Source organism: Entelurus aequoreus, linkage group LG12 (assembly GCF_033978785.1).
Source record: "Entelurus aequoreus isolate RoL-2023_Sb linkage group LG12, RoL_Eaeq_v1.1, whole genome shotgun sequence".
NCBI lineage: Eukaryota > Metazoa > Chordata > Actinopteri > Syngnathiformes > Syngnathidae > Entelurus > Entelurus aequoreus.
Window position 1 is genome coordinate 42,342,784 of NC_084742.1, and position 26,482 is coordinate 42,369,265.

Consider the following 26,482-nt stretch of genomic DNA (forward strand, 5'->3'; position numbering starts at 1 on the left):
CTTACAGTGGACCATATTGGGGACGTTCAATTCTGCCTATTGAGCCCTTAAAAAACATCCAAACACATCCATTGAAGTTTTATATACATGATGTAATGTAGTAACGGGCACATTTATAATAACATTTAATAATTACGCATTTTGATCATTTCAAGCAAATGCTTAAAATGTGCTAATTAATTTAAAAAACGCATCACAATGTTTGCTTTTTTTTTTCTTTCTCTATCCCTGATTTCTTCATGAGCGCCAACAAACATAATTAAACATCACTTACTGTACAAGGTCTGTTGTCATTAGGATGGCAACTGCTAGGATGTTTATATATTCCCATTTTGATTAAGAAAGTCTCATAAACCTCATGAAGGAACGGGATGGGGTGCGGGGGAGTAAGAAGCGCTTTTCGTGTCGTTCTTTTCTTTTCTTGGGAAATGTGCCCAAAGTCGTCAGATTGTCCTCAGCCATCTACTTTTCAGGAGAGAGGCATTATTTATGATCTACAATAAACTTACATGGAGCAGAGAAGAGAGGAAACAGCAGACGGAAGCATTTACGTCGCCGCTATAAATACTTTGTCTGCGTTAACGCTTGTAATAACAATATCACGAATACTTGGTTAATATTCAAGTCACGAAATATGAGTATTGTTGGCGCTTTTTCAATTGTTATTTATTGAATTTTATGGTCAAAATAGTGGAGCTCCCATTGGCTGCGCTGTAAGCGGTCTTTTATTTACGTTAATTAATATTTAGATTGCATTAATCCATTCATTCATTAATTTTTCAAGATGGCGGCGCTTCACGGCGGCAGCTTCTTGCATGCGCTCTTGGAAGTGTATACCGATTTGGCAAAAATACCCGTCAATTCAGTCAATTTCATGGCTGGCTCACAGCGTGATCACTTACAACCGACTTACGATTCTGGATGTGGAGAGATCGGGCCATTTTGGGCTGAAAGATGCGTGTACGGTGGACCTACTCGCTAGCTTCTGAATTCTTCGCAAGCTACATCCAGCAGTGGCCTGTGAAGCAGCGGGGTCCACTACCAGCGGAGACCGTCAACGAAAGAGACGTAAGCGGTGCGCTCGGATGCAGAAGCGGGGATGTCGGGCGGGGCTAACAACAAAGCTAAAGGCGTTGTTGTTAGCAGGGCTAACGAAAAAGCTAAAAGCTAATCCTCAAAGAAGCGCTAATAAGGAGTCTGTTAAGCTAGAACTAGCCAGCGCCAGGCTGGATAATCCCTGCACACATAGCAATTCTCTTAGAATAATATACAACTCACATAATGTTTTTTCTGCGTCAGAGGTGGACATGCATTTTACTGAGGTTGCAAACAATCTAAAAATTCCTGTCATATCAATTCCTAGATATGGTCGAAATTATTTAAAGTGCACTACGCATAATAAACGTAACAGTATTAATATTGCTACTACGGATACTTTCAACAAAAACTCCTCAAAACAGCCCACTACCTATAATATGGGCTTTTTAAACATAAGATCATTGTCTTCCAAAACGTTATTAGTTAATGAAGTCATTAGAGACAACAATCTTGATGTCGTTGGTCTAGCCGAGACCTGGCTCAAACCGGACGAATTTTTTGCGCTGGGTGAGACGTCTCCTCCTGGCTATACGGGAACGCATATTGCCTGTCCCATTAAAAGGGGTGGGGGTGTTGCACTAATATACAACAAAAACTTTAGCCTTACCTCGGACCTAAATAATAAATATAACTCGATTGAGGTGCTTACTATGAGGTTTGTCACACCGCTGCCTCTGCACCTGGCTGTCATCTACCGCCCCCCAGGGCCCTATTCGGACTTTATCAATGAATTTTCAGAGTTCGTTGCTGATCTAGTGACGCACGCCGACAATATAATCATAATGGGAGACTTTAACATCCATATGAATACCCCATCGGACCATCCATGCGTGGCGCTCCAGACTATAATTGATAGCTGTGGTCTTACACAAATAATAAATGAACCCACGCATCGCAACGGTAATATGATAGATCTAGTGCTTGTCAGGGGTGTCACCACCTCCAAAGTTACGATACTCCCGTACACTAAAGTAATGTCCGATCATTACCTTATAAAATTCGAAGTTCTGACTCATTGTCAACAAACTAATAATAATAATAATAACTACTATAGCAGCCGCAACATTAATGCTGCCACAACGACGACTCTTACTGACCTACTGCCTTCGGTAATGGCACCATTCCCAAATTATGTGGGCTCTATTGATAACCTCACTAACAACTTTAACGACGCCCTGCGCGACACCATTGATAGTGTAGCACCGCTAAAGCTAAAAAGGGCCCCTAAAAGGCGTACCCCATGGTTTACAGAAGAAACTAAAGCCCAGAAATTATCATGTAGAAAGCTGGAACGCAAATGGCGTGCGACTAAACTGAGGTTTTCCATCAAGCATGGAGTGATAGTTTAATAACTTATAAACGCATGCTTACCTCAGCTAAAGCTAAATATTACTCAAATCTCATCCACCTCAACAAAAATTATCCTAAATTTTTGTTTAGTACAGTAGCATCGCTAACCCAACAAGGGACTCCTCCCAGTAGCTCCACCCACTCAGCAGATGACTTTATGAATTTCTTTAATAAGAAAATTGAAGTCATTAGAAAAGAGATTAAAGACAATGCATCTCAGCTACAACTGGGTTCTATTAACACAGATACGACTGTATATACGACGGACACTGCCCTCCAAAATAGTTTCTCTCTCTTTGATGAAATAACATTGGAGGAATTGTTCAAATGTGTAAATGGGACAAAACAAGCAACATGTTTACTTGACCCAATTCCTGGGAAACTTATCAAGGAGCTTTTTGTCGCACAGCAGCTAAATGAACACTTAGCGTCTAACAATCTCTGTGAACCTTTTCAATCCGGTTTCAGGGCAAATCACTCTACGGAGACAGCCCTCGCAAAAATGACTAATGATCTATTGCTAACGATGGATTCTGATGTGTCATCTATGTTGCTGCTTCTTGATCTTAGCGCCGCTTTCGATACTGTTGATCATAATATTTTATTAGAGCGTATCAAAACGCGTATTGGGATGTCAGACTTAGCCTTGTCTTGGTTTAACTCTTATCTTACTGACAGGATGCAGTGTGTCTCCCATAACAATGTGACCTCGGACTATATTAAGGTAACGTGCGGAGTTCCCCAGGGTTCGGTTCTTGGCCCTGCACTCTTTAGTATTTACATGCTGCCGCTAGGTGACATCATACGCAAATACGGTGTTAGCTTTCACTGTTATGCTGATGACACCCAACTCTACATGCCCCTAAGGCTGACCAACACGCCGGATTGTAGTCAGCTGGAGGCGTGTCTTAATGAAATTAAACAATGGATGTCCGCTAACTTTTTGCAACTCAACGCTAAGAAAACGGAAATGCTGATTATCGGTCCTGCTCAACACCGACATCTATTTAATAATACCACCTTAACATTTGACAACCAAACAATTAAACAAGGCGACTCTAAAGAATCTAGGTATTATCTTCGACCGAACTCTCTCGTTTGAGTCACACATTAAGAGTGTTACTAAAACGGCCTTCTTTCATCTCCGTAATATCGCTAAAATTTGTTCCATTTTGTCCACAAACGATGCTGAGATCATTATCCATGCGTTCGTTACATCTCGTCTCGATTACTGTAACGTTTTATTTTCGGGCCTCCCTATGTCTAGCATTAAAAGATTACAGATGGTACAAAATGCGGCTGCTAGACTTTTGACAAAAACAAGAAAGTTTGATCATATTACGCCTATACTGGCTCACTTGCACTGGCTTCCTGTACACCTAAGATGCGACTTTAAGGTTTTACTACTTACTTATAAAATACTACACGGTCAAGCTCCTGCCTATCTTGCCGATTGTATTGTACCATATGTCCCGGCAAGAAATCTGCGCTCAAAAAACTCCGGCTTATTAGTGATTCCCAGAGCCCAAAAAAAGTCTGCGGGCTATAGAGCGTTTTCTATTCGGGCTCCAATACTATGGAATGCCCTCCCGGTAAAAGTTAGAGATGCTACCTCAGTAGAAGCATTTAAGTCTCATCTTAAAACTCATTTGTATACTCTAGCCTTTAAATAGACTCCCTTTTTAGACCAGTTGATCTGCCGTTTCTTTTCTTTTCTTTTCTACTCTGCTCCCAACCCGGGGTGGACCGCTAGCCTGTTCATCGGATGGGGACATCTCTACGCTGCTGACCCGTCTCCGCTCGGGATGGTTCCTGCTGGCCCCACCATGGACTGGACTTTCGCTGATGTGTTGGACTTTCACAATATTATGTCGGACCCACTCGACATCCATTGCTTTCGGTCTCCCCTAGAGGAGAGGAGTTACCCACATATGCGGTCCTCTCCAAGGTTTCTCATAGTCATTCACATTGACGTCCCACTGGGGTGAGTTTTCCTTGCCCGTATGTGGGCTCTGTACCGAGGATGTCATTGTGGCTTGTACAGCCCTTTGAGACACTTGTGATTTAGGGCTATATAAATAAACATTGATTGATTGATTGATTGAATTAATTAATGCATGGATTTATTAATCCATGCATTAATCCATCTATCGTCATGTCTTTTATAATGATTGTGGGGGGAAAAAGGAATTTCCCCTTTAATGTCATGTTGTTATATGTGATATATGGCATCTACTACATTAAACGAGTGCAGAGTTACTGTGTACATGTAAAAAAATAGTGCGCAATTACAATAGCACTTCTTGGTGAGGATAAACAGAGGTCATTAGAATTTAGATCCACTCGACATCCATTGCACCTGTTGCCCAGGGTGGGGGGTCCCCACATCTGCGGCCCCCTTCGAGGTTTATCATTGTGCCCATTGGGTTGAGTTTTTTCTTGCCGTGATGTGGGATCTGAGCAGAGGATGTCGTTGTGGCTTGTGCAGCCATTTGAGACACTTGTGATTAAGGGCTATATAAATTAACTTTGATTGATTGATAAGCTACGGACACACAAAATGGTGTGTTTTCAGTAAGGCTTCTGAATTTCATCATGTCTATATTTTAGCATCATTTCAGGCCAACATATTTCCAATATACTATTGTGGAACCTCTGGGACTTATATAATATCAGTGTTTCCAAAACGGCAAATACACTTTGGACCACCACAAATAGATTTGCTGCCACCTGTAAAATAGCAGTATGCATCGTAACTAAGTTTCTAAACACAGTTCATGTCCAGCTGGTTTGCCACAGACTAAAGGGCAGAGCAGGAGGGCTCATTGTTGCCTGTTTAGCAAGTATTCAGACCCCTTAAGGGAAAATGTATTCATATTCTGAAATTTCAGCATGGAGTCTTCCATTCTTACAGAGGTGGACCATTATAAATGCAAAACAGGATGTGGTTCTTGCATCATGTAATCTAACACAAGTGGTCACAAAAGGATTTGTCGTGGAAGCGGAGATCCAGACATGCATGGCACCATACAAGCCCGGGGAGTGTGCATTACTGCTGCCTTGGCGTCGAGGTGGGGAAGCATGCAGGGCACCTCCACAAGTGTGCAGCCCAGCCTCTGACTAGCGATTGTGCTACAAAGACATAGCCTGGAGACACTCCTCTGTCGTTTGGTAACACTTCGCTGTCCCGGTAAAATATGAAACGGCGGTCAAAGTGTGGCCTGGACCGTGGCTAATTTTTTATGAACCTGTGGAACGTTGTAGAAAACCAGCAAATGTGGAAAATTACAGCCTTGTAAAAAAAACAAAAATGTTTTTTGTTAATTACATTCTAACATATTCACCCCTCACTGACACAAAGGTTTCACAGTGATAGGAAGGGATGAGGCGGGCATTTGCTCTTCCAATGCCCTCCTGACCATCTGTCTGACCTGAGCCAGTGCCAGGAATGAAGACAGCACAGTCGAAGCATGCACGCCTAGCCAGTACACTTCTTCTCGGCCACACTTGTTACAACCACACACGTACTCCAACTGAAGGGCGTCAAGGCTTTTTGACATCCCAGCTCAGAGAAGCGGGGCGGTTTTAATAATTGCTTGTTATTAAACGCTCACGCAGAAATTGCAGTCTAATTTAATCTTGTTTAACGGCGACATTCACAACTTGCTCAACTAAACCTTTTTCAAACCAAAAAATATAACAAAAACACCACTGGCCATCTTATGTTACCATTAGTGGTTTAAGCGATCAGATTTAATAAATAAATGTCCACATTTGTCGCAATTATACGTGCAAAATACCTTAGCACAGACCAAAGAAAATGTTGACTTTGATTGTCTTTCTTTTTCAGTACATACGCATACAGAAGGATGCAAAACATGGATGCAATGGCCAGAAAATATAAAAATTACAAAAAAAAAATTTGAACAGTTGATCTAAACCAGGGGTCACCAACCTTTTTGAAACCAAGGGCTACTTCTTGGGTACTGATTAATGCGAAGGGCTACCAGTTAAATACACACTTAAATAAATTGCCAGAAGTAGCCAATTTGCTCAATTTACCTTTAACTCTGTTATTATTAATAATTAATTATATTTATCTTTGTGGAAACACTGATCATCTTAATGATTTCTCACAATAAATATATATGGAAACAGATAAATATCAATAAGCAACACTTTATTTTTATATTTTCTCTAAGTGCACATTTTTCAAATTGAACATTTTCAAATGATCAGTTCTAGGACAGTCTTGTGAAATCACAATATCCCATTTTAACTAGCTAGCCACTAACATTTTTTAACAAATCATGAATTACTTTGCACCATGTTTGTACAAATAATAACTCATGTAAAATACAAAAGTAAACTCTCAAATTTTTAAATCATGTCACACTTTGAACTGGACACCAAATCAGTTATCTGTTTCTTTGTCAGTTAGTGGGAAGCCTGGCATTGCATGCTGTTAACTAGTGTGTTGCACTCTGGTGTGTAACTTGACACTGCAACTCTGAGTGAGTCTTGCAGATGTGCATCAGTGAGGCGTGTTCTGTGTTTGTTCTTGATGAAGTTCATGTCAGAAAAGGCTGGTTCACAAAGATAAGATTTTTCCTCATTGTTTGCGGAACCTTCTTAATCTTTTGGACATATTTTCACAGCAATCTGGCCTTAAGCTTAATTATGCTAAATGTAAAATGTTAAGGATCGGAAATCTAAAGGGAACGTCCTTTCGAATGGAATGCAAAGTGCCTGTTTTGTGGACAGATGGACCAGTTAACATACTTGGTGTTGTTCTCCCAGAAAATCTGGAAGATCTAGGCTCAGTAAATTATGATAATCGACTAAGAAAGCTGGACAAAATTATGCAATTATGGAAAGGGAAATCCCTAACCTTGTATGGTAAAATGTCTATTGCCAACTTGTTAATTATTCCTCTATTTATTTATTTGTTTTTGTCATTACCAGCTCCATCACAAAACTTTTTTAAGATTTATGGAGGGTCTTCGATTTTGTCTGGAACGGCAAACCAGAAAAGATTAAAAGAAAGGTTTTGTACAAAGAGTATGAATATGGGGGCCTGAAACTTCTCAACCTTGAAGCTATGTGTCTGTCTTTAAAAGCATCAATTGTTCCAAAGATGTATTTAAACATTGAGTGGTACACAAATGTCCTGTTGGACAAAAAACATGTACTGTATCAAAAGAAATTGTATCCTTTTTTACAAGTGATCCCCTCCCAGAGAGTCTGCTGGGAAACATAAAGGAAACAATCCACTCATAGTGGTGTTTTCAATTTGATGTGCCAGAAAAAAGAGACGATATTTTGCAGCAGTTAATATGGATGAACTCTAATATTGTAATAGATGGAAAGCCTTTCTTTTGGAAAAATATGTTTGAAAGAGGAATCATTTTTGTCAATGATATTATCAATGAGAATGGTAAAATTATGAAGTATGATGAATTTAGAGCTATGTATGGTGATGCTTGCTCAAGCTTTTCATTTTATCAACTAACTGGAGTAATTGGGAAAAGATGGAAACAAATAATTAATTATGGAACTACTAAATTATTAGTTTGTAAACCTCTAATAAGAAATTCTAGTTGGCAAAAAGGAACTAAAATAAATAGAAAAATATATAATTTTTATTTAATAAAGAAATCTTTGAAGGCTGCCTCATACAACACAAATGGAAAATGGGAGGACTTTTTTGACTGCCCGTTGCCATGGGATGCCATATTCAAACTAATCTATGAAACCACTATCGATGTGCAAAATCGTTATTTTCAAATTAAAAGTATTTATAACTTCCTACCCACAGGGAAAATGTTAAAATTATGGAATATGACAGAGTCAGATGATTGCCGATTTTGTTGTCAGGAGCCTGAATCCACCCTGCATTTGTTTTGGTATTGTCATATTGTGTCTTTGTTTTGGGTGGAAGTTGAAAAAATGTGTTTAAGGATTGGTTTGTTTATGAAGCTTAATGTGGTTTCTGTTATTTTAGGAGAGTTCATTGACAATCATGATTTAGTCAATTTAATTATAGTACTCGGTAAAATGTTTATTTTTAAGGCCAAAAACAGATATTCACTTAGTATTACTTTCTTTAAAACATTTATTCAGTATTTTCTAACTTTAGAAAGTTACATGGTTGAAAACGATAATGATGCCAAAAAACATTTAAAAAAAGATGAGAAGTCCTTAAAGGCTTATTTTGAAAGTATAATTATGTTTATAGATTATATGATATCTGTTGTTGTGTTCCCTAGTTTGAGTGACCTGGACATAATCTGGACTGTACATAAATGCTTATTTTGAAAATGTAATTTTGTTTATAAATTATATGCAATCTGTTGTGTTCCCTAATTTTTTTCTGTGTACATGAATTAAGGTGTGTGTTGCTGAGTCCGACTTGGACATTATCTGGACTGGGCCTGGTTTAAAAAACCCTTTAAACAAATCTAATTTCATTGACAACCTGGTCTGTTGAAGATAAGGCCCTTTTTTTAAAAAATAAAATAAGATAAGATAAATAAATAAAAAACATTTTCTTGGATAAAAAAGAAAGTATAACAATATAAAAATAATTACATAAAAAATAGTAATTAATGAAAATGTTAGTGGACCAGCAGCCTATACAATCATGTGTGCTTCAGGGACTGTGTCCCTTGCAGATGTGTTGTCTATGTTGTGGGAACCAGAATATTGGTAGCAGAAAGAAATAACCCCTTTTGTGTGAGTGGGTGTGGATGAGTGTGCATGGGGGAGGTTGTTTGGGTTGATGCACTGATTGAAAGTGTATCTTGTGTTTTTTCTATGTAGATTTAATTAAAAAAAAAAAAAAAAAAATTTATTTATTTATTTATTTTATTTTTTTTTTTTTTTTTTTTAGAACAGGCCCGCGGGCGACTCATCTGGTCCTTACGGGCGACCTGTTGCCCGCGGGCACCGCGTTGGTGACCCCTGATCTAAACCATAAATCACTTCAAATACCACCCTTGCGCGGTGACGTTGTTCTTTTTTTCTGTGCGTATCCTTAAGGTTTGAACTAGGAATGACCGAACACAAACGCAAGTGCCCTCTAAGCTTTAAAGTGGGGCCTATGACTTCTTTTATGAATTAGAAATGTTGTTACAATGTTGGATACTTGTGTTTAACGAGTCAAATCATAAAGTTCATGCATTCTTACCGGACTTTCTGGCAGTATGCAGTGAGATAAATGCTGTATAATTTTACGATACTCTGTTTCGATCCTAGAGTGTGCAGGTGTACCTAATGTTGTGACCAGCGAATCTTTACCACTAGTCATCGACCTTTTTTCTTGTGTGAGCTACATTTACAAAATAAAAATGGCAGTGAGATACTTTTTTTTGCTGCTTTTTATAGTAACATTTATTTTCATAGCTCATTTCAACCTAAACAAATACGCTTGTTTTGCCACAGCATTAACACAATGTTGGCATACACAACTCACATTTTGTATTATTCATGTGCATCCTATGTTTAAGTATGCATTTGTTTCTAGTGCAGGTTGTTTAATCACACTAAATTGGCCCTTGTGTGTGAATGTTGTCTATTCTGTCTGTCTGTGATGGCCCTGCGATGAGGTGGCGACTTGTCCACGTTGTACCCCGCCTTCCGCCCGACTGGGATGGTTGGAATTATATGAATGGCAACATGTAAATTGGACTGTATTTAAAAAGCAGATCTCCAGTAAAACATTCCAGTCATTGGGCCCCATTCAGCAATAAGTTCCTAACTTTTCCTCTTATATTTCCTAAGTGATTTCTTAAGAGGAGTCTATTCAAACTCATGACGTGTTCTTAAACGGCCAAATTGTTCCCACCTGCTGTTCTTAAGTTGCTGAATGCCAAATGGTTAGCGCGTGCGTGTCTATCATAATTTGCATATAAACACGCCCTTATTACCCCAATATGCATATGTAAACAACCCTTAATTCTGTAATTTGCATACGTAAACGCCCTTAATTCCCCATATAAGGGCACAATTCCGGCGCAAAAGCCGAACATCAAATACACGGAGAAAACACAAACAGATTACAGAAGAGAAATTCGTATTATCCCGCGGGGTAAATACATAATGTCAAAACGTAAATTTAAGAAAGGGGGACTGCTGAGGTAGCCTAAAGATTTTTTTGACCGTGACTGAAAAACAATAGCGGTGATGTTTGTCATCAAGCTATGTATTTAACAGTGTACATTTTCCAAACAATACATTATTTTTTAGAAAGACTGGGGCGTAGAGGGTTTCCTTTGAAATCTGCAAATTTCTCAAAAAAACGCATTAGGAATGTGACTGTGAAGCAAAATTAACGCTAAATTTACACCAAAGCATATCCAATACATTCTGTATTATCTATACCATATATAAGTGTGTTAAATGCAGATCAGACAATCATCATATAGGTTCCCTTTGATGGATTGATTTTGTTGCATATGAATTTCTTATAGCACTATATCGCCATTTTTCATTTTTTAAATCTCTATTGTCAATAAATAACCTTATAGAGTAGTGTAGTCCGTCATATTTAAATCTTGAAAGGATCCGTTATGGTTGCCAGGGCCTACATCCTGAGAAGAGGCGAGGAGGGGGGAGGGGAGGCGGGTAATACTGATGACTTCCAAGAAAGATCGAGGGAAGAAAGAAAGACTGCATCCGTTTGTCCATTCTTCATTGCTCTCCTAAAGTGCAGCAATCTCGTATTACCATGTAACACTCAAAATATGTCAGTTTTATGCTGTCAACTTTTCTCCAGGCACGCCCTCCTCCTCGCGTCAAAGTGCATGTATGAATTGACGTGCTCACGCATCAGCAGTCCCCTCCTCTTTAGTGAGCAAACTGAGGGCTGCTGCATAAGACACAAAATTAAAATTTAGAGCGAAATGTTCTCCAAGTTGAGGAAGTTCCACATCCTGCGCCCGTCCATTAGTTCGCATTATCTTTACTGCCTCCCCTGCCCAATGCGTCTAAGGTCTGTTTGTATGGAAAGCGCATGCATGCACCACAATTTGCACACACTACACTTTACTGTGTGCGCATGCCACTGTTCACGAGCGCAACCGGTTCTGCCTCTCTCCCGGGGTCGAAGGTCATTGGGGGGAAGGGACATTGGTGGGGCTTTACGCAAAGATGCAAGATGTGCCTCTACCATGTCACACCGAGAAAGTAATGGCAATTTACTGTTTGAGTCACACGTTTACATACTGGTCATAGGTTTGAATGTCATGTAAAATTAGGGACCCTTGATGATGTATTTGAACTGTTCTTGACTATACAATGTACATCTTATCTTATATATCCAGCAGGTGGCGCTTCAAGGCAGCCGCAGTGTTTGTCGTCGGCGTCCTCGATTTTTAAATGTGTTTTTAAGCTGTCCCTTTATTTTTTAATCATAACAATTTCAGGGCAACGTGCTGGGAACGGTTTCATGCATCAGTGTGTGGCCATCGGTAGGATTCAAATGAGATGGAAGGACTAAATAATCGCAAATACCCTCCACACTTCCTAATTAGCTTGAAAAGACACGCAGCCCAGCTGATTGGAAACAAAACAGACGCTGAGAACCACTGGAATAGCCCGCAAAAGAAGCCGCGCGCGAGGATCTAAAGCCGGAAAAAAACGGCGGCAGAAAATAACAGTTACAGAAGGACACAGACCGAGCCCCATGCAAAAAAGGAAAAGGGTGAGTGTCCTGGCTGAAATACGCTGTGTTAAACCTGACCGAGAGAAGCCGCGCATGCCGAAGTTAACTCTCTGCAACGCCAGGTCATTGATAAACAAAACTGATGAATATGAACTGTTGCTGAAAACTTTAGATGCAGACATTGGGTGCGTTACTGAGACGTGGGCGCACAATAATATTCCGGATGAATCGTTGTCAATCAAGGACTACCAACTATTTAGGAGAGATAGAAATGGAAAAAGCGGAGGGAGCGTGGCTGTGTACTGTCATGAGAGACTGCAGGCAAAAAGAAGAGGGGACCTGGAGAGTGATGACTTTGAATGCGCATGGGTTCAAATACAACAGCGCCGGACCCCCAGCAGTGTCTCAACCATATTTGTGGGAAACCTATATCACCCACCATGGGCAGATAAAAAATTGTGCCAGGACCAAGTCCTGGAGTATTTAATAACCACCATAGACACAATTAAAGCGTCTTCCCCCAATATGGGGCTATATTTATGTGGGGATTTCAATAAATTGCCCACAAAAATGCTGACCTCCTCCCACCCCGATATTCGGCAGATAGTGAAACGTCATACACGTGGGCAAGCCACCCTAGATCTGATTTTTACAAACATGGCTAACTTCTACAGCCCCCCAACCACCCTTGCCCCCCTAGGTGCAAGCGACCACAAGTGCTTGGTGCTGAGCCCAGTGAATACAACAGGGCAGAAACAACAGGTGAAGAGGAGGAGGGCTCGATTAGTGACCACAGAAAGAAAAGAGGCTCTGTCAACATGCATTGCTATGACTGACTGGTCTGCTGTCTATGAGGCTGTGGACGTCACTGCCAAAGCAGCAAGTTTTAACAACTATATCCAGACAGCAATGGACATATGCATGCCTGTGCGACTGAAAAAAATTACAAATGCGGACAAACCATGGATGACAGAGAAAATAAAACAGGCTATAAAGAAAAGACAAAAAGCCCACAATAAATGGGGTAAAGTGGGAAAATGGAGAGAAATCAGAAACTCCGTCCAAAGACTTATACGCAAGGCAAAAACTAGATATTATAAAAATGAAATGCAAAACCTAAAGAAAAAGAACCCCAAAGAGTGGTGGGACTATATAAATAAAGGACTAGGACGCGCTAAATCATCAACTGATGGAATAATCAAAATACAAGAAGTTGAAGAGGACAAAACTGAAGAAGCCCTGAACAACTTCTTTGCGGAGTCGTGGACTAAAGCAACGCCCTATTGTGTCTATCCCCTACCAAGAGCTACACCAAGTGACATCTGTAGCATAGGTGAGATGAAGCTAGCCCTCACTCGGCTGGACCCCCAGAAAGCAAGTGGGCCGGATGGCATTCCCACCTGGCTGCTGAAAGAACATGCAGAGGACCTGGCACCGGTCATCACACATCTGGCCAACTGCTCTTTCCAACAGGGGTGTGTCCCCGATGTATGGAAGGAGTCAAATGTCTGTCCCATACCCAAAGGCCAAGACCCTGGCTCAATCTCAAACTGGCGTCCTATCTCACTAACTTCTTGTGTGGGGAAAACAATAGAACGTTTTGTGTTGAAAAAGCTTATGCCAACAGTGCTTGACGTATGTAAAAATCAATATGCATATCTGCCTAAGCACAGTACTACAACGGCTCTAGTCAAGGCAATGCACACCTGGCTTACCGAAACCGATTCCAAACCAACGATGGTGAGAGTACTGTTGGCAGATATGTCGAGAGCTTTTGATGTAATTGACCATGGGATCCTGATGCAAAACATACTGGACCTAGGACTGTGCTCATATCTGACAGCCTGGCTACATAGTTACATCTCAGGAAGGAGACCGAGAGTGGTGGCAAATGGAGCTCACAGCCCCTGGATTGAAGTTACATCTGGGGTGCCACAAGGGGGTGTTGTCTCCCCATATGTCTTCCTCCTTTACATGGCCACCCGGGATGCTGTTTTTGAGGACACCCTTGATGTCGGATATGCAGACGACATCGGGCTATCGAGAGTGATCCCCATATCCAACATCGTGTCAGACACAACGATGTGCCAGGAGGCACAAAGGCTGGATGAATGGGCAGCAAATAAGAAAATGATACTCAACGGGAAAAAGTCGGTAGAACTCCGGATATGTTATGCCCGAAATCCATCACAACCTCCTGCACTGATGTTGGGGGGACAGGAGGTCCCTGTCGTGGAAACAACAAAGTACCTGGGTTACCACCTCGATCAAAACCTGACTGGAGATGTGCACATGGAGAAGGCAATAAAAACCGCCTCCAAGCGGCTGCACTACCTCACAGTCATGGCGAGACATGGACTACCTGCAGACGACCTTGTTACCATCTACACCACTCTCATCAGGCCGTGTCTGGAATATAGCTCAGTGCTCTTAGTGGGCTGCTCCAAAAAACAACAGGCAGAGCTAGAGCGAGTCCAGAAACGTGCCTGTAAAATCATTACGAGGAGAGCTGGAAACATCTCACAACCCCTACCATCACTCCAGACCAGGAGAGAGGAGGCTGCAGTGAAGCTGGTCAGGGATATGCATGATGAGCAACACCCTCTGCATGACCTGCTACCTCCAACACGAGGCAGCCGCACTGCCAGGACATTGAGGAACCAACATAAGCTGGCTGAACCCGAGCCCAAAGCCAAGACAAAGAGACTTAAAAACTCTACCCTGCATACTGCAATTAAACTGTATAATAATACTATCTAATTAAATAAGTAATAGTCATATACCAGAATGCTAATAGTTTCCATGCTGCTGTTGCCCTGAAAATGAAAATTTTTTTTTATATAACATACTGTCTGTTCTTTTAATTTTTTTTTATCTTTGTTTGTTTAATATTCATTGTGAAGTTCAGCTGTTTTTTCAGTGGGGCCTTGGCTCCACTGCAAGCATGAATAAATAAAATCAAGTCAAGTCATCTTGACTTATTTTTCTTAAAAAATTTATTTTGTTGATACATTTGTAGAAACCGGAGTCCTATGAAGTACTTTTCACAGTTCGTTGACAACATGTTTTGAGAATGGCAGCGTTCACAAATCTGAGAACTACAGATGAACGACGTCTGTCCCCCATGTCACCACTGCTGAAGAAATTAAGCTATGTCAATCCAGGTAAGGTCACTTATTAATCCCGAAGGAAATTGCGAGGGAGTCTGTCTCTCTCATACATACATCAACATTCACACAGACATGATGTAAATACATTAAAACAACGATAATACACATAATATATTAAAGCATTAGACAAATCAACCATCAAGATTAATAATATGTTAACACTACTTCTAATAAAACCGCTAATATTTTAGCCAACGCCTTTGCTTTCTAAGGATTAACATGTTTTTTGCAAGAAAAACCAAAGTGCCAATAAATAATAAGCCAACTTGAAAAACTTGAAGATCGTTAATGACCTGGATGTAGCAGAGAAGAAAGAGTCAGGCCTCTTCTGGACAGAGTACGGTAAGGCAAGGCTGCTTTTGCCTGCCAAAACCAGGAAAAGTTTGCATCGCTGAGCAAATCATCTCTTTTACAGACCAATGTCCCATCAGGCAATTTGTTCCAGACAAGCCATACTCTTAAAAGCTGAGAGGTATTTGTTCTTGCTTTTCTGATAGTCTGATGCTGGACTTTGGAGTCTATCAAGGTGTCAAGGCTCTTGTAAGCCTATGCTCTAGTGAAGAAGACCATACTGCCTGTTTGATTATGGAGATGTCGTCTATAAAATGGTTTCCCAGTGTGCCCTCAGTGGACTGGATGCTCTCCACCATTCAGCCATCCGTTTTGCCTCTGGTCTGCTTTTTCCTACCCACCATTGTGATCTGTACAAACTGACAGCCCTTCCTCCACACGAGGCGGCTTCATCACTGGCTCTTGTTTGTCTAAGAGACTATCACCTCAATACCTCTCTTACCTGTTGCACCTTTCCCATAATAATTATCACTTAAGATCCAGTGACATCATTACTCTGTCTGGCCCAAAAGCCGCACTGTTCTTGGCCAAAAACTTTTATTATGCTGCAGAATGAGACTGGAACGCCCTTCAACACTCCCTCAAACTTTCAACTCTTCCACCATTCCACTTGCTCAAACAGAAATTCCAACTGACCTTAGCTGATTGTTGTACATGTTTATTCTCGCTCTTGTTTCTATTTCTATACACACTAGTAGTTATTTACGTTGTTTTTGACATCTTAGTCTTTTCTTATTGGTTGTATAGTTGTCGTCTTTATTTTTGACGGTTTTTTTGGTGGGGTAGTGGGTTTGCTTTTGCTGGGGCCTCTTGCCTGGTCATCATTGTAAATTAGAAGCTGTTCTCATTTGATCTTTCCTGGTAAAATAAAAGTTGAAATAAGATCAAATAAAAATAACTTGTGCTGCATGTTTGACTTTACAAGACAAGGAGCTTTTTTTATTGACCATGACTGACTGCAATTTCTCTTTACCAGCAAATAAAAAGGATATGTTGTTCAAACAAAAGAATATTACTTAAAATTATATTTATGCCAACGGATGCATGTAAATGTATGATCAGATAGGATTATCGGGCTTTAAATGCAGTTATTTTGTATTGACTTTTTAGATCAATGTGCTCATATTGACTGACTACACTTTCTTTAGATGATTAAAAACCGGTGCTTTTGGATAAGTAAAACAACATCATGTGTGGATTGAACAGCAGTAGAATCATGAGGATGGTACACAGGCGTGTTGGAAGGAGAATGGTAACCCTGCTGTTGCATGCATGGCAGGCCTGGATCTCCTAATGGACCTCCTAATATTGATGGACAACCGTGGACACCTCGTTATATTAGCATCTTGCTTTTTCTTTGCTCCGGTTTAAGATCTTGCATCAAAGAAGAGCAAAACAGATCCTCACGTCACATTGCTACTAATCTCAGCCACATTTCTGTATGTACTTTCTACTCGACAAGCCTTCCCAAGATTTTCCAACATGTTATTTAGCGCAGAGCTAAATTAAGCGCAGCAGGTAGGAAAAGAAGCTCCTCAGTAGCTAATCTTGTCACACTGGGGTCTAGGAGTGACTCCTCATTAAACAGTGAGCATGTATCACTGGCAGCCAACAAAGCTTCAGCTCATTCTATTACATCCACCTTCTAAGCCGCTCACTGTGCCATGACGTCGGTTCTTATTATGCTTGTCCTTAATTGACAAATATTGATCACTCTATTGATCTATGATTTCTCCCATGGCAGGGGGAGGAAGACGAGGAGATTGGAGCCAGCTGGTGTTGCATTTTGTCGGATGCAGAGGTAATAATAACAACAATGGCGCTTTTTTCGAGTGACTCAAAGCCCTTTACAGTGAGAACTGAGAATGCATTTTTCATTCGCTCCACATTGATTGTATAAGTTATATTTGTAGCCACAACTGCCCTTTGGTAGACTGAAATGTGGCTGCCAATTTGCGCATACAGTTTCTCCGACCACCACCAAACGTTCATTCACATGCATACACCAGCACTGGGAAGTGTCTTCCCCAAGGACACAGCAGCAATGGATTCAAACCCTCAGGTTGTTGGGCGGCCGCTCTACCATCTGAGCCCCGCCGCTCCAGGCAAGTAGGAGAGCTGAGTGAAGATAGCCCCTCTTATCATTGCAAATATTAAAGTACCACTGCCATTCGTTTGTACAACATCTGTGCTGGTTTGTGCTGTTAAAGGCCTACTGAAACCCACTACTACCGACCACGCAGTCTGATAGTTTATATATCAATGATGAAATCTTAACATTGCAACACATGCCAATACGGCCGGGTTAACTTATAAAGTGACATTTAAAATTTCCCAGGAAATATCCGGCTGAAACGTCGCGGTATGATGACGTATGCGCGTGACGTAGTCAGTTTAACGGAAGTTATGGTACCCCGTAGAATCCTATACAAAAAGCTCTGTTTTCATTTCATAATTCCACAGTATTCTGGACATCTTTTGCAATTTGTTTAATGAACAATGAAGGCTGCAAAGAAGACAGTTGTAGGTGGGATCGGTGTATTAGCAGCGGACTACAGCAACACAACCAGGAGGACTTTGTTGGAGAGCAGACGCGCTAGCCTAGCGCCGGCGACCTCACCTTGACTTCCTAAGTCTCCGGGCCGCCAAATGCATCGGGTGAAGTCCTTCGTCCTTTCGCCGATCGCTGGAACGCAGGTGAGCACGGGTGTTGATGAGCAGATGAGGGCTGGCTGGCGTAGGTGGAGAGCTAATGTTTTTAGCATAGCTCTGTGCGGTCCGGTTGCTAAGTTAGCTTCAATGGCGTCGTTAGCACAGCATTGTTAACCTTCGCCAGCCTGGAAAGCATTAACCGTGTATTTACATGTCCACGGTTTAATAGTATTGTTGATTTTCTATCTATCCTTCCAGTCAGGGGTTTATTTTTTTTGTTTCTATATGCAGTTAAAGCACGATGCTATCACGTTAGCTCGTAGCTAAAGCGTTTCGCCGATGTATTGTCGTGGAGATAAAAGGCACTGAATGTCCATTTCGCGTTCTCGACTCTCATTTTCAAGAGGATATAGTATCCGAGGTGGTTTAAAATACAAATCCGTGATCCACAATAGAAAAAGGAGAGAGTGTGGAATCCAATGAGCCAGCTTGTACCTAAGTTACGGTCAGAGCGAAAAAAAATATGTATTTCACTGCATTCTAGTCCGTCACTCTAACGTTCCTCGTCCACGAATCTTTCATCCTCGCTCAAATTAATGGGGTAATGGTCCGAATCGCTCTAGCTGCGTTGAAAACAATAGGAAAATATGAGGGAGTGAACAACTGACAACGTCACGCTACTTCCGGTAGGGGCAAGGTTTTTTTTTATCAGAGACCAAAAGTTGCGAACTTTATCGACGTTGTTCTATACTAAATCCTTTCAGCAAAAATATGGCAATATCGCAAAATGATCAAGTATGACACGTACAATGGATCTGCTATTCCCGTTTAAATAAATAATTTCATTTCAGTAGGCCTTTAAGGTTCTTCAGTGATTGTGAGATACATTTTCACAGCCCCCCCACCTTGTCCAAATCTCAAACATTTGTGCTACTATGGCTTAAATTGTATTAACATTTTATTATTATTCACATCCGTAGGGATGTGTGGCTCGATATTGACATTATCAATACCTCTGGTACCAGATCATTATGCTGGAAAATCACTTCTCAAATCAACATATGGATACTTTGATACATAATTTTTTTGAAGCCATATGTATCATTAACAGGAACACATTGGAAAATAACTACTTTATAATACACGGTTGATAAGAACTACTTTTTCTTCCGCCTGGGTAAGTAAGTGTGTAGGTGCAGCGGCAAACTGCTCTCTGTCAGTCAGCCTGTAAAAACAAGGGCCAATTGTAAACGTGTTAAGTTACTTCATCTACACAAACAGCCAAGACGGTGTTTGTCAAAATTTAGTAGGGAACAAACATTGTTAAACACATCATGTTGGACTATCACACTGAATACTAAGTGTGAGAGGATCCATCCCAATATTGATACTATAAATACACTAGTCCAAAATAACAATAATGGAACAATAATTGCAACAAAATAAAAAAATATAACGGGCTGCTCGTAGTGCTGTTTGTCCGCTTTTTCTGGCAGAGAAGAGTAAAGGCTAGGTGTACCTGGGGGAGCAGCAGAGAAGGGCACAGGTGTGTTGTTTGCGCAGATTATGCAAAACACAATCTCTGAAGTAAATCCTGGAATTTGCTGGACGTATAATGTTGAGAAACTGCAAAAAAAAGTATTGATCACATCAAACTAGTGTCAATCCCATCCTAAAATCCACCTTGGTATTGAACTACCGATATTTGCATCGATCCTCCCTGTAGTATTCAGGGTTGTAGTTCAACATGTGTTTAACGATGTTTGTTCCCTATACATTTTTGACAAATATCACACAGCGTCATGGCTGTTTGTGGAGATGAAATAACTGATGTATCAAAATATAAATATATTGATTTCCAAGCATAAAGATTTGGTATCAGGTCTTGATATGTCGTTAACGATCCGTGCATCACTACGGATGCAGAATATTAAAACGATAATAGCAACTTTTTTTTTTTGAGGGGTAGCACAAACGTTTGGGACAAGTTTGGAGAAATTTGGACACAATGGGGAGGGCTGGATGACGTCACTAGTCAGAACATGTATTTTAGAATTATTGTACCTAAAAACCTTAACAGCATAAACAATTGGCTGTTTTATTTTGATATATACAATGGCAAGGGGGGCCAACTTCACACAGAGTATAAGATATATCCATAACTTTTACCATGTGTCCTGAAAACTTGCTGCCACGAGCACCAAGGGGTCCAAAACCACTTTTAAGACAGTATCTTTTTTTACACAGATGCTCTAACATGTAATGATTGACCCCTTGCTTTGATTTGCGGACCCTCATCACTCGTGTGTTGCAGTCCCATGATTCCAGTGTAATGTGTAGCATAACAACACAAGCATGTACAGTCACGCGAAAAAAATAGTACCCTAATTTATGTAACGCTTCTACTCCTGAACTGCTGCACGCAAAAGGGCGACAATTTGTGAAAACATGCACCCTCTGTTGCCCAGGCTATTATTTTTCTGCCAAACCCAAAGGTTAACCCCCATTAGTCGATTTGCCTTGAAATTTCTCACACAACTCCACAAAACCACCGCTTGAACTTGAGGCTGTTTAGCTCAATCACCATTAGAGGACGAACAGTTGTGTGTGTGTGTGTGTGTGTGTGTGTGTGTGTGTGTGTGTGTGTGTGTGTGTGTGTGTGTGTGTGTGTGTGTGTGTGTGTGTGTGTGTGTGTGTGTGTGTGTGTGTGTGTGTGTGTGTGTGTGTGTGTGAGAGATTTGAGAAAGATTGTTTAAAACATGGCTGTCGTCAAGCAACTGACTTTTAAACTTTGAGGAAATCTATATTAAATGTATTTTAGCATGTCTTCCAAAGCATTTTGACCACAACTCGGCACTAATAAATGTGACTAAATGCATTTTAACCCCACGAGACGTGTCCAGTAAACTGGGGTTGTGCTGTCTTCATTTCAAGTTTTGGAGTTTGGATTTAGTCTTTTTTTTTTTACAAAAAAAATGACGATAAAGACAGTCATATGGATAATGTGAAAGTAGCTCCACAATTTTAATCTGAATCAATAACGAACTACTCACTTCCTGCATAATTGAGAAAAATGTAACACTTGTAAACTGTGTTTGCACCCTTGACCTTTGCCCCCTGCTCTCGTCACAAAGTTTCCCAGTCGAGCAGTTATTTACTAATCCTACTAACTTTAAGCAAGCAAACGGCAATAAAAATGTGAACTCTTTAACCACAATTCCTCCCTAAATGATAGGCAGTAACTAAACCAATGACATTGCTGGCGTGTTCAGGTGCTGGCCCGCCCCCCTGGGGCCCCACCCTTCCATCTCAGCTTGCATTGTCCAAGAGCAGTGATGCCTGAACACCCCCTACGCCACCCTCCCGCCGACTAAACCACGATGGTCCTGCAGCAATAATTGGAGTGCATGTCGTAGATTACTCAGCCTGTGGCCACACAGGAAGACAAAGGCTTAACTAATAACTTGCTTTAGTTATGATTTTTGGAGGGGGAATCTCACAAGAATTTGATTGACTTTACTGGAGGAAGTGCGGCTCAGCAGTTTCTTCCTCCTTGGCGGATCAGTGGTGATGCAGACCCTCCTGCCATCAGGCCTTCAAGTGGGGGGAAGGAGAAAAAAAATGCTGGGAGGAGGGGCGGCACATTTCAACATTTACTTCCCCACTTACAATTTGTGCGTGAGTTAGTTTTTTTAAAATGACATTTCCCTCTTGAAACTTTTGAAACAATGGTAGAGCATGCATCGCCTGCCGAGCCACATTTGACTACTGTGTCGTGACGCACGCAAGTCGGGGTCTTACCTGTAGGTTTCATGTAATAGGCCTCAATGTCAGCCATGTCGGTGTGCAGGGCGTGATCCAGATAGCTGTGGATGACTTTCCAGCTGTAGTAGTAGCGAGCGCCCATGAGGACGAGCGGGGCGCAGCAGGTCAGTGTGAAGGATTTGGTCATAGAAAAGCACATTACTAGAGAGAAACGGAAGGTAAAAACAAAGGAAACCTGTCAGAAAAGAGAATCACATGTTTGATTTGTGCCAGGCAGGGCAGTTAATACACAGGAGGTTTTTTTGGGTCGACATACTGTATGAGACAGGGTTTACAAAAAAGGAGCCCGGGGGCCATTTTTTGTTATTCATCAACCCATTGTAGGAATGCAAATTTAAAAAATAGGAAACCGAGAGAAAAAAGGCACAATGTAAAGCAAAAAGGCTGCAATGCTGATAGCATATATATGTGTATGGATGTATGTATATATATATATATATATATATATATATATATATATATATATATATATATATATATATATATATATATATATATATATATATATATATATATATATATATATATATATATATATATATATAAATAAAAGTTGCATCCTCTCATAGTTTAATTTTACTGCCCTCGGTGGAAAAAATTTGGACACCCCCATGACATAAGGGTTTGTATAGGTTCTGCTGTAGGAGTAGTTACACAAATGTAACGCTAGGGGGCGTAAATGTAAAGGATGGATGGATGGGTGGTAGGTTTATGCTGCATGTCGTACTTTATGTGTATTTTTTTTTTTTAAATACTGCCAATGTGCAGATTGGGAGGATTTGCTGACAAAAAAACAGCCCAGATGACAGCACTCCTTATTCACCCATTCATTGCCACACGTTTGCGCATGCGCCGCGCGCCTGACCATGCCTTTTGTTGAATGCCGGTGTTGCAACACACCATCAAACCTTTTCAGATATTGTGTAAAATAAAGAAAAGACTGGTACAGTCATCTTTGTATTCGTAAGTTTAAATCGAGGTAGAAAAGGCGCCAACGTACCTGTGAGAAGAGCGTACAAAAACTGTGTTCGGCTTTGCTGCCGGAGCCCCCTAAACGCAGTGTTCGGTATCCTCTCCATGATGCCCTCGTAGAAGATGCGCCGCACCTCCTCCTGGTCGCCGCGCTCGAACTCGCGGATGAAGACCGCGTCCCGCCGCGCGTCTTTGGCCTCACTCGGGCCGGACGCGGGGGCGCTCCACATCATGGGCGCCTCCTTTTTGCTCCCAGGTATAGCATCGTGTTCATCCGCTACTATTTTAGTCTCGCAAACCATTTTGGGAGACGAACAATGCATGCAAAAAAACCAAGCAGGTTTTGTACACAGTGAATGTGAGGATGGCGTCCCTGCTCAAAAAATGAAGATGGATGGGGGAGAAGACGGAGGAGGAAGGGATGGATGGGGGTGGCTGTGCTGCAACCCTGAGCGATTCTGGCGACCAAGGCTGGCCGGCGCACCAGCAGCTGTATTTATAGGCGGGGAAGGGCGTGTGGATGGAGGTCCTGCGGGGGGGGGTTCTGTGATTGGTGGCCGGGAGATGCTGATGGATTGAGGAGGAGGAGGAGAGGAGAGACGCGCTTTTTATTGCATCTGAACCAGCGTATTTGGGTCGATGCGGAGGGGTGGGATGGGGCGGGGGTGCTTCCATGCCGATGCGCCATACGTCGAAGATGCTAATATGGAAGTCCCCATGTCAACATTGATGCGCTGCGTTGGCCCCCCATGAGGTGCGTCCTGCACCGCAGTGCGCTGCACTCTGTTACTGCGGAGGTCGTGATGCACACCGCCTGAAACCGGCATGAACGCATCCATTGTTGTTGCTGTTCTTCATATAAATAGGTCTGATTGTTGCACATCACTCTATTACAACACCAGCCACTCTTATCGGACTCCTCCTTTTCAGCAGAGAACCATTTTTTTTTCTTTTAAAAATAAGCTCCTATTTTGGACATTTGTCGTCCAAAAGAATGCATCTTGTCACCACTGCTGCCCTCTATCGGATGTAGCGCTTCGATTGACTTGCGAGCATAAAGTTGTTGTTTTTTTAAATTGTAAATCTTTACCTTTCTTGTTATGAAATTACACACAAAGAAAAACAAAACAGTACCTCGACTGTGCAGCTGTAAATAACATGATCCAAGCATGTTGTTTCATGATGCAACTATCAAATGTTCACATTGGGGTTTTTCCCCCCCTTTCGGGGTCACTGGAGCCTATCTCAGCTGCATTTGGGCGGAAGGCGGGGTACACTCTGGACAATTCGCCACCTCATCGCAGGGCCAACACAGATGGACAGACAACATTCACACTCACATTAAAGTTAAAGTACAAACCCCGTTTCCATATGAGTTGGGAAATTGTGTTAGATGTAAATATAAACGGAATACAATGATTTTTCAAATCCTTTTCAACCTATATTCAATTGAATGCACTACAAAGACAAGATATTTGATGTTCAAACTCATAAACTTTATTTTTTTTTGGCAAATAATAATTAACTTAGAATTTCATGGCTGCAACATGTGCCAAAGTAGTTGGGGAAGGGCATGTTCACCATTGTGTTACATGGCCTTTCCTTTTAACAACACTCAGTAAACGTTTGGGAACTGAGGAGACACATTTTTTAAGATTCTCAGGTGGAATCCTTTCCCATTCTTGCTTGATGTACAGCTTAAGTTGTTCAACAGTCTGGGGGTCTCCGTTGTGGTATTTTAGGCTTCATAATGTGCCACACATTTTCAATGGGAGACAGGTCTGGACTACAGGCAGGCCAGTCTAGTACCCGCACTCTTTTACTATGAAGCCACGTTGATGTAACACGTGGCTTGGCATTGTCTTGCCGAAATAAGCAGGGGCGTCCATGGTAACGTTGCTTGGATGGCAACATATGTTGCTCCAAAACCTGTATGTACCTTTCAGCATAAAATATTTTGCTTGCAAGTTTAAGAGAATTAAATATCAACGGCAACTTTTTGATCAGATTTTGAAGGGACTTCTTGGATTTTAATGGAACAAAGGACTACTATCAACCATGTGAAGCCTCTGACACCTCAAAGTAATGCATGCACAGGTGTGGATGTGCGAGTGGGGGTGGGGTAGTCTTCTGCGTGCCCATGACAGCAGAGTAGGAGGGAAAAAAGATAGAGGAGATTCAATTTTGACCAACTCCTAAAGAAAGCAAGTACACCAGACTTATATTATCAGCCAATTTAAGTTTGTATTCATATTTTTGCACTTACTGTGAGTGACTATGTACTGCATGTCATTAGGCTTATAGCAGACAACTGTTTAAGTTAAAGTACACTAAATAATGCTTTGAAAGAAGAGGGAGACAATATATTATGACACAAATCAGTGGTCCCCAACCACTTGGCTGCGGCCCGGTACCGGTCCGTGGATCGATTGGCCGCACAAGAAATATATATACCGTAATTTCCGGACTATAAGCCGCACCTGACTATAAGCCGCACCAGCTAAGTTTAGGGGAAAATACAGATTGCTCCATATATAAGCCGCACCCGACTATAAGCCGCAGGGTTTTGATGTGTAATTACTGTGGTATATAGGGGTTCCTGCTACCACGGAGGGGATTGTTGGGACAGAGATGACTGTTTGGGAACGCAAAGCGTCCCATTTATTAACAATAAATCTTTCAATCATTCAATCAAACTTTCACATCTTTGACATGGCGAACAGCATTCGTGCAGAGTACAAATAATACAATGATGCAAAGTAATACAAAGTGCTCGCCTGTACGTTATCAAAATAACCAGCCTACCGGTATATGAAAAGTCAGTCTTTAATCATTGTGTCATCGTCTTCCTCCTGCGTACTAAAACCACCGAAATCCTCTTCGTCTGTGTCGGAGAAGAACAGGCCGTAAATAAGCCGCACCCTTGTATAAGCCGCAGGGACCAGAACAAGGGGAAAAAGTAGCGGCTTATAGTCCGGAAATTACGGTATATATTTTTTTATATTATATTTTTTTAAATATTTTTTTTAGTATTTAATTTTTATTTTTTTTATATTATATATATTTTTTAATATTTCTGGTTCCTACATTATATATCAATATAGATCAATACAGTTTGCAGGGATACAGTCCGTAAGCACACATGATTGTATTTTTTTAGGACCAAAAAAAAAAAAAAAAAAAATACCCCCACCCCCCACCCTCACCCCCCCGGAGGCCCTGACAATTCCTGGCATTCCAGGGGTCCAAAGAGTTTGTCCCTCATCAGTGTCTCGGCAGGCCAAGATATTTTGTCGTACAATTCTGAAGGACATTTTCCACCGTCATTGGGACAATGTAAACATGTGGTCTCTGAACCTCGAGTGTCCAGTCCTTAGTCTAAAGATGGTTTCTTGGTCTG

General features: G+C 41.2%; 1 protein-coding gene across 1 annotated transcript in view; it reads right to left on the reverse strand.

Moving 5' to 3' along the window:
- The window catches only part of nat8l (N-acetyltransferase 8-like), a 29,912-nt gene extending 6,322 nt beyond the window's left edge, over positions 1 to 23,590 (reverse strand). The window contains exons 1-2 of the mRNA XM_062066009.1: positions 23,111 to 23,590; positions 22,087 to 22,251 (exon numbers count right to left, since the gene is read on the reverse strand). Of these exons, the coding sequence (XP_061921993.1) occupies positions 22,087 to 22,251; positions 23,111 to 23,405 (460 nt within the window). The 5' untranslated portion in view covers positions 23,406 to 23,590. The remainder of the gene's footprint in view (positions 1 to 22,086; positions 22,252 to 23,110) is intronic.
- Between the last annotated feature and the right edge of the window lie 2,892 nt (positions 23,591 to 26,482).